The following is a 10,000-nucleotide window of genomic DNA, read 5'->3' as shown; positions in this document are numbered from 1 at the left end:
CTTCATTGTGGTGTGTCCAGCTCGCCCTGTCGGTAAGTACCATCCTGATGACGCCAGTCCATCCTGCATGTTCTCTCCATACACACACCCTCACTGCCTTGCAGATTGCCACGACCCACACCTTACTGTATTAACACAGATGTTGTATCACTACGTACCACGCCTTTACCCTAAAACCCTGCTTGTCTATCTCAAATGGTTACAGAGGGGACTTTTTAGTACAGCCGTCAGCTTCAGCCTTGCTTGCTTACTAACCTCTCAATGAACTAATCCTTAACTCTCTAGTGTACCTAGGTTATGTATCTGTACTGTAGTGTGTCAGTCGAAGCCATAGCTGTCTCGAGTCTCCCCTAGTTGTCCCCCCTGGCAGACAGAAATGGGATCTGTATGTCTTGTATTGAGTTGCTTCCTCTGGTCTGGGAAATAAAGTCTCAGTAGTTGTTGCTTTTCTATTTCCTTTTCACATGGATCTGGAGGAGACATGGAGTCAGACAGGGCAATTTAAACGTGTTATGGCTTCCAGTACAGTAGATGGTTTTGGTGAAAAGTGTCAGTTTGAGCTGTTTGGGTTCTGACATCTGCGAAGAGATATGGGAGCGAGAGAGAGAGTTGTGTATAGGGGGAAAGGAGAGAGATGTGTGTAGCGGTAGGGCTGGCAGAGAGAGGAGAGGTTAGGAAGAGGGGAGCAGGGGTGCGTGTCAGAGCTAGCTTGACTGGCAGAAGGAACCCTGACGTTGGAGGAGTGGTAGGACCTTCGTTGCCAAAACAGCAGTGGCCACCCCCAGATTGTCACGGACTGTCAAGCTGCAGGACAATTTAGGAAATTACACATGCAGGCTGCCCGTGGGAATGAGACAGTAATTGCTTTTGACTTCTGAATAAAATATGATTGAATGTGGGATTTAAAGAAATGAGGGCTGCATTTTACTATGAATCCCCTCCAACCCAGGACAGATCTGTCTTGTCATGAATTAAATATGGGGGTTTGATCTTGTGCCTCCCTTAGAGGGGACAGGAAGGAGGCTCTCACTAGTCTTTAGGGTCCCGGAATCAAACAGCCTCAGTATCAAACATCCTCACACACACTACCGGGATGTCCTGTCTGTCACTCACTGGCTAGGGGACTACAAACTTTAAATATGCATCACTTGTTGGCCCCCAATCCAACCCAACCTCATCACATCATACTTGACCTGCTATCACAGCTTGCTTTACAAGGCTACATTTCTCTGTGTTTGTGTGGGTGCTGCATAGGTGAGAGATTGAGGGGGATCGAGGGAGACAAGGGGAGCGTGGTAAAGGAAGCGATAGATAGAGAGGAGAGACAAGGTGTGAGAGCAGCAATAGAGAACAGCCTGTAAGTCATCAAACACTGAGTGACTGCTCTTCTTTAATGCACTGAGAGAGAGAGAGAGAGAGAGAGAGAGAGAGAGAGAGAGAGAGAGAGAGAGAGAGAGAGAGAGAGAGAGAGAGAGAGAGTGCTCTGTATCAGACCCAACGTTATGGAATGCAGCAAGCAATCTAAGTTGAGGAGAGCCAAACAGGAAGGCTGTAAATCTATAGCCATCTGTAGCATTCCAGGCTGTGTGTATCTTTGACAAATACACTCTCCCAAAAAAAAGGATTACATGGAGAAATGAGCCAAACAGGAAGAGGTTTACCCTGACTGGAATCAGCTGGGTTGTCACTGGAAATACTTACACAGGAATCAGAATAAAAGCCTGTCAGTGGTTTCATATAATGATGTATTATGAAACCGTGTCATATGGTCTTGTTGAAGGCATTGTGATCATGCAGTTTAACAAATCTCTCTTTCATCTGTTGGCTATTCCCTCTGCTGGCTATTCCCTCTGCTGGCTGTTCCCTCTGCTGGCTATTCCCTCTGCTGGCTATTCCCTCTGCTGGCTGTTCCCTCTGCTGGCTATTCCCTCTGCTGGCTATTCCCTCTGCTGGCTGTTCCCTCTGCTGGCTATTCCCTCTGCTGGCTATTCCCTCTGCTGGCTCGCCATACCAAATATTAACAAAGTTACAGATGCCACTACTGCTTTGAGAACACTCATACAACAGTAGGAAAACTATTTGTAAGTGACCTGTAACAACAGTCTGGTCTAGTCTGTCAGAGATATAGTCCGTGTTCGGTAGTTAGCTAGTACCTCTATTCTCTTTCATTTCATTTGAACATTGTCAAAGGTAACTAAGAGCTGAAGCACTTTATCCTCAGTGTGAGAAAAGTGAGAACACGGTTGACTGATAAAAAGATCGAGTTTTGATGTCTGGTGCCATCTCTGGATTATACTTGACTGACGTTTTGGGATTGGTGTCTATAATTGGTTGATTTAAATGTCCTCTCCGCTCTGACTATGAGGAACGTTTTAGGAGTGTACGATCTAACATCTCACCACCATCACAGGCCAACCTAGTGTTGGGCCTAGAGCCCGGTTAACACTGATAAACCCAACCAGGAGAGGTCAACAGCCCACATTAGATAAGACGTATGGTCAGCCATTACACTTTGGTCATTAGATGAGAATCTTTTGTCATGAAACCAAATGTCTTATATGAAGGAATCTTGAAGTGTGAAAATGATCTTGATTGGAAGATCAACAGTAAAAGTGTTTTTGATAATGAGGGAGTAATGCCTAATTGGGGAAATCACACGTTATTTAAATGGTTAATAAACCTTTAATGACGACCAGAAGACAGAGAGAAAAGCCGTCCTGTTCTGTATATGTCAGTGTGTATCCTGGAACACAATGCAGTGTATCCCAACCAATCACTCCTCTAGCTGTTTATTAGTGTAGGACAGAGAGGATGTGTCTCTGGGATTTGCCAAGAGTTCTAAAGTTTGGCGAGGACACGTTTGTTTATGTTGCATTAGAACACATTAAGATGGCCCGGAAACTGAGAGAGTGGAATGAGACATCCCACATGTGAGATCTCCCTGCTGGCTCCTTGAGTATATTTTGTCGATCAATTGTTTAATTGGCTTCTACAGGGTTCAGTTAAGTAATGAAGGTGGTGAGTGGTGGGATAGAGTGAGGGAGTGAGGACTGTAGTGTTGGGTGGTGGGTGAGAGAGGGGGTAAGGGCTCTGTCCTCCCCCCGAGGGACCCATGAGAGAGTTAGCCTTTAGCTGTTAGCTGTTAGCTGGGTTCTGTCCATTTATTTAATTATATCATCACAAGGTTTTCTCTGTGTCTTTCTCTGTGTAGCCTAGCTACATTATGTCTAACTAACTCTCCTGATGCCATTGTCACCGATACACTGCTGCTGTTTGTGAACACTGACAACCGTCATTCATTCAGCTCCAGCCTCAATGAATGGCCTTGAGTGGTTACCATGGCGTCCAATACCATGGCGATCAATGGAAGGAACACGCTGCATGGAAGCTCTACACACTCTTAGAAAAAAAGGTGCTATCTAGAAACTAAAAGTTTTTTTGGGCTGTCCCCATAGAGAACCCACCCTTTGAAGAACCCTTTTTGGTTCCAAGTAGAACCCCTTCGGTTCCAGGTAGAATATTTGTGGGTTCCATGTAGAACCATTTCCACAGAGGGTTCTACAGGGAACCCAAAATAGTTATTTCTACCTGGAACCAAAAAGTGTTCTACATGGAAGGGTTCTCCTATGGGACCTTCCAAAGAACTCCTTTGGAACCTTTTTTTCTAAGATTGTAGGACATGCCCATTTAGATTTGTCCTTGTGATGCCTGACTGTACCTTTGCTTCAATGCTTTACCTCTGTGTAACTCTGAGTTCTAACCCTAGTGTTTCTGCCCTTTGACCCCAGCTGCACCCCAGTTTATCATCAGGCCGCGGGACCAGATCGTGGCCCAGGGTCGCACCGCCACCTTCCCCTGTGAGACCAAGGGCAACCCCCAGCCTGCAGTCTTCTGGCAGAAGGAGGGTAGCCAGGTAAGAAGAGCATATAAACACCTCTTAATGACCCATAGCAGAGCCAGGAGCGTTTCCTGAACACCCAACCAGACCAGGAAAAACATGGTCAGGAAAACAGCTTGGTCTAGTCTTCTACCACTGGACCTATACTGTAAGGACCTGTAAAACAGCTTGGTCCAGTCTTCTACCACTGGACCTACACTGTAAGGACCTGTAAAACAGCTTGGTCCAGTCTTCTACCACTGGACCTATACTGTAAGGACCTGTAAAACAGCTTGGTCCAGTCTTCTACCACTGGACCTACACTGTAAGGACCTGTAAAACAGCTTGGTCCAGTCTTCTACCACTGGACCTATACTGTAAGGACCTGTAAAACAGCTTGGTCCAGTCTTCATATCTCTGCATTTACAAGAATATTCAGTGTTTTTTCATCCAGTGTGTGTCCACCATGCTTTATTTATGACTAGCAGTTATTACTGTGTTACTGTACTGTCTAGTGTTATCAGCACACACACCACTTAGATTGGATAGTAACTATGCCGTTGGCTGTGTGGGGACGACCCTGCTGTGTCTATGATGTCAGTCTGTGTGACACTCAGCTCCCCAGTTCTCCCTCAGTGACACACACGAACACACACACGCAACACACACAAACACACACACACACACAAACACACACACACACACGCACAGAAATATATCTCCCATCAGTATCTCTGGCACACACAAACACCACACCAGATACACATTTGTGTGGCTAGTGAGGAGGTAACCAGTTCCCATGACACCGTGCTGCTAACAGTGATACTATGCCTCACACAGAGCAGAGCAGATAGCCCTTCACATAGTTGGAGGTCCTCACAGTCCACACAATAACAACAGCAGTAATTAGGAGCCTGCCAGGACCTGTAGATGAACCGGAGATATGATTTTGTTCTGGCTGAGAGTCACACACACACACACACACACACACACACACACACACACACACACACACACACACACACACACACACACACACACACACACACACACGCACACGCACACACACACACCCTGAGCCTGGGGCCAGACAATTACAGCAAAGTGCCACTCAGAGATTGGGATGGGGTGAAATGCACATTTGCATGCAACACACACACACTGTATACTTCCACTCACACCGATGCTGAACACATTCTGACATCAAAATAAGTGATGAATCCTATCTGACTCACTGCAACAGAGCAAACTGAACATGAACATGAACGAAAACATGCGGTCTCTCCTTCACTGCAGCCGAGGTGAGTAAGACATTTAAACGTGTTAACCCTCGCAAGGCTGCAGGCCCAGACGGCATCCCCAGCCGCGCCCTCAGAGCATGCGCAGACCAGCTGGCCGGTGTGTTTACGGACATATTCAATCAATCCCTATACCAGTCTGCTGTTCCCACATGCTTCATGAGGGCCACCATTGTTCCTGTTCCCAAGAAAGCTAAGGTAACTGAGCTAAACGACTACCGCCCCGTAGCACTCACTTCCGTCATCATGAAGTGCTTTGAGAGACTAGTCAAGGACCATATCACCTCCACCCTACCTGACACCCTAGACCCACTCCAATTTGCTTACCGCCCAAATAGGTCCACAGACGATGCAATCTCAACCACACTGCACACTGCCCTAACCCACCTGGACAAGAGGAATACCTATGTGAGAATGCTGTTCATCGACTACAGCTCGGCATTCAATACCATAGTACCCTCCAAGCTCGTCATCAAGCTCGAGACCCTGGGTCTCGACCCCGCCCTGTGCAACTGGGTACTGGACTTCCTGACGGGCCGCCCACAGGTGGTGAGGGTAAGCAACAACATCTCCTCCCCGCTGATCCTCAACACGGGGCCCCACAAGGGTGCGTTCTGAGCCCTCTCCTGTACTCCCTGTTCACCCACGACTGCGTGGCCATGCACGCCTCCAACTCAATCATCAAGTTTGCGGATGACACAACAGTGGTAGGCTTGATTACCAACAACGACGAGACGGCCTACAGGGAGGAGGTGAGGGCCCCCTCGGAGTGTGGTGTCAGGAAAATAACCTCACACTCAACGTCAACAAAACTAAGGAGATGATTGTGGACTTCAGGAAACAGCAGAGGGAACACCCCCTATCCACATCGATGGATCAGTAGTGGAGAGGGTAGCAAGTTTTAAGTTCCTCGGCATACACATCACAGACAAACTGAATTGGTCCACTCACACTGACAGCGTCGTGAAGAAGGCGCAGCAGCGCCTCTTCAACCTCAGGAGGCTGAAGAAATTCGGCTTGTCACCAAAAGCACTCACAAACTTCTACAGATGCACAATCGAGAGCATCCTGGCGGGCTGTATCACCGCCTGGTACGGCAACTGCTCCGCCCTCAACCGTAAGGCTCTCCAGAGGGTAGTGAGGTCTGCACAACGCATCACCGGGGGCAAACTACCTGCCCTCCAGGACACCTACACCACCCGATGTTACAGGAAGGCCACAAAGACCATCAAGGACATCAACCACCCGAACCACTGCCTGTTCACCCCGCTATCATCCAGAAGGCGAGGTCAGTACAGGTGCATCAAAGCTGGGACAGAGAGACTGAAAAACAGCTTCTATCTCAAGGCCATCAGACTGTTAAACAGCAATCACTAACATTGAGTGGCTGCTGCCAACACACTGTCATTGACACTGACCCAACTCCAGCCACTTTAATAATGGGAATTGATGGGAAATGATGTAAATATATCACTAGCCACTTTAAACAATGCTACCTTATATAATGTTACTTACCCTACACTATTCATCTCATATGCATATGTATATACTGTACTCTAGATCATCGACTGCATTCTTATGTCACTAGCCACTTTAACTATGCCACTTTGTTTACTTTGTCTACATACTCATCTCATATGTATATACTGTACTCGATACCATCTACTGTATGCTGCTCTGTACCATCACTCATTCATATATCCTTATGTACATATTCCTTATCCCCTTACACTGTGTATAAGACAGTAGTTTTGGAATTGTTAGTTAGATTACTTGTTGGTTATCACTGCATTGTCGGAACTAGAAGCACAAGCATTTCGCTACACTCGCATTAACATCTGCTAACCATGTGTATGTGACAAATAAAATTTGATTTGATTTGATTTGATTTGATGAACATATAAAGACCAACATTCATTTACGCCAGTATCCTCTCAGTAAATAGACCCCCATGTTCTGTGACTGCACCCCAATCACAACACTAGTTTCCCTCTCTTTGCCTCTTGGTTTATTGATGCTTCATACCTTCTCTATCCCCATCGTCACCTCTCACTAAATACCCAGCCAATCAGATGTTTTCTGTATGATTCAGACCTGCAACACTCCCTTCTTCTTCCTCTGCTATGGACTCATTCAATAGAACCTGAAGTTCTATGGGATGTGCTGTGGACCGGAGCTGTGGGCCGGGGCTGGGGGCTGTGGGCTGGGGGCCGGGGCTGTGGGCCGGGGCTGTGGGCTGTGGGCCGGGGCTGTGGGCCGGGGCTGTGGGCTGGGGGCTGTGGACCGGGGCTGTGGGCCGGGGTTGGGGGCTGTGGGCTGGGGGCCGGGGCTGTGGGCCGGGCTGTGGGCTGTGGGCCGGGGCTGTGGGCCGGGGCTGTGGGCTGTGGGCCGGGGCTGTGGGCCGGGGCTGGGGGCCGGGGCTGTGGGCTGTGGGCCGGGGCTGTGGGCCGGGGCTGTGGGCTGGGGGCTGTGGACCGGGGCTGTGGGCCGGGGCTGGGAGCTGTGGACCGGGGCTGTGGGCCGGGGCTGGGAGCTGTGGGCTGGGGGCCGGGGCTGTGGGCTGTGGGCCGGGGCTGTGGGTCGGGGCTGGGGGCTGTGGGCTGGGGGCCAGGGGCTGAGGAGGTAGCCGGGGGAGACTCTGTGTAAACAAAGCAGCCCCATAGCAATTATGAGAAGCAAAGCAGAATGAAACAAGAGTAGACAGAGAGGCTCAGACTGTGTTCCCTCCAGCTCTCTGGAGCCTCTGACATGGCTGGCTGGGAGAATACATGCCATCCATTATGTGTAACCAAGCTATCAGATGTGATAGTTGTGTGTAATTCCTTTACCAGGTAATGGATGGAATGGCTCTGTTAACTGGCCGCGTGTCTAAACCAGAGTGAGTGTGTGTCAGTTGGATGTGTTCCTGGCTGTAATGAGTCCATGTCCATCTACTAATTGGCCTGCTTCCTCTCTTCCTGCAGAACCTGCTGTTTCCCAACCAGCCCCAGCAGCCCAACAGTCGCTTCTCTGTGTCCTCCAGTGGAGACCTGACCATCTCGGCTGTACAGCGGGCAGACGCAGGCTACTACATCTGCCAGGCCCTGACCGTGGCTGGCAGCATCCTCGCCAAGGCCCAACTGGAGGTCACAGATGGTGAGGCCTGCCGCATACCCACCCCGATGCCAACGTGCTAGAGCACCACTCGTTAATGCAGCATGCATACACACTCTGCTATGCTATCAACACACACACACACACACATACACACACACACACACACACACACACACACACACACACACACACACACACACACACACACACACACACACACACACACATACTCGTGCAGACACATAATTCACACAGACACACACAGCCTTCACTGTACACTAAATAGTTAATGTACACACATGAATGAGCAGTAAGAGAAGTGTTCTTTAATTTGTAGTGAATTAATCAGAGCACATGCCTGTGGATTTTGGCCTACTGGGGGAAACGTAGTGTAAAAGGAGGAGTATTTTGCCATGTACAGGAATTAAATTAAGCTTTTTTTGTCTGAGAAATATCTAGAAATGATACTTCCCCATAAATGTGCTTTTTTTTTCACGACACAATTGAATGAAATACTTGTTCAAGTTTAGCCGGAGAGGGAATAAAGCATTGCCCTTGAGTCTCTCAGTAGAATGATCAGCAGCATCTGGCTGAGGGAGGCAGTGAGTCAAGGACTGAGTGATTGAGTGAGTGAGTGACAACAGTTAGCATGTCTGCAGGATGACTTATGAGGGCCTGCTCAGTCCCACTGCCTCTAGTCTGTTCTGCTGTGGAGATGGGTAAATAGATTGACGAGCTTTCAGATGCCCTGTGAAGGATCAGCCTGGGGAAAAATGTAAATACACAATTTTTTAAGTGAAGGGAATACTTGATTCAAAATAAAATTACAATTAAACGTTCATCCATGTTTGTCAAACGTCAAATTTTGAAGTTGTTCCAAACATGACATTTCAAAATGCTTAATGTCAAGTTTAGGCATTAACTCTAAATTCTTAAGGTTAGCCATTAACTCTGAATGGTTCAGGTAAGGGTTAAGGTTAAGGTTAGCCATTAACTCTGAATGGTTCAGGTAAGGGTTAATATTAGCCATTCATTCTGAACGGTTCAGGTTAGGGTTAATGTTAGCCATTAATTCTGAACGGTTCAGGTTAGTGTTAAGGTTAGCCATTAACTATGAATGGTTCAGGTTAGGGTTAAGGTTAGCCATTAACTCTGAATGGTTCAGGTTAGGGTTAAGGTTAGCCATTCATTCTGAAAGGTTCAGGTTAGGGTTAAGGTTAGCCATTCATTCTGAATGGTTCAGGTTAGGGTTAAGCTTAGCCATTCATTCTGAATGGTTCAGGTTAGGGTTAAAGTTAGCCATTCATTCTGAATGGTTCAGGTTAGGGTTAAGGTTAGCCATTCATTCTGAATGGTTCAGGTAAGGGTTAACGTTAGACATTCATTCTGAATGGTTCAGGATAGGGTTAAGGTTAGCCATTCATTCTGAATGGTTCAGGTAAGGGTTAAGGTTAGACATTCATTCTGAACAGTCCAGGTTAGGGTTAAGGTTAGCCATTAACTCTGAATGGTTCAGGTTAGGGTTAAGGTTAAGGTTAGCCATTCATTCTGAACGGTTCAGGTTAGGGTTAAGGTTAGCCATTCATTCTGAATGGTTCAGGTTAGGGTTAAGGTTAACCATTCATTCGGAATGGTTCAGGTTAGTGTTAAGGTTAGCCATTCATTCTGAACTGTTCAGGTTAGTGTTAAGGTTAGCCATTAACTCTGAATGGTTCAGGTTATGGTTAAG

At 47.6% G+C, this 10,000-nt stretch overlaps 1 protein-coding gene across 1 annotated transcript in view; it reads left to right on the top strand.

Annotated features, from left to right (window-relative positions):
* The window catches only part of LOC115115523 (roundabout homolog 2-like), a 392,283-nt gene that overhangs the window by 286,846 nt on the left and 95,437 nt on the right, over positions 1 to 10,000 (top strand). The window contains 3 exon segments of the mRNA XM_065000507.1: positions 21 to 32; positions 3,789 to 3,913; positions 8,139 to 8,310. Coding sequence (XP_064856579.1) covers positions 21 to 32; positions 3,789 to 3,913; positions 8,139 to 8,310 — 309 coding nt within the window.

Source organism: Oncorhynchus nerka, linkage group LG14 (genome assembly GCF_034236695.1).
Source record: "Oncorhynchus nerka isolate Pitt River linkage group LG14, Oner_Uvic_2.0, whole genome shotgun sequence".
NCBI lineage: Eukaryota > Metazoa > Chordata > Actinopteri > Salmoniformes > Salmonidae > Oncorhynchus > Oncorhynchus nerka.
This window is presented reverse-complemented; position numbering and strand designations above follow the sequence as displayed.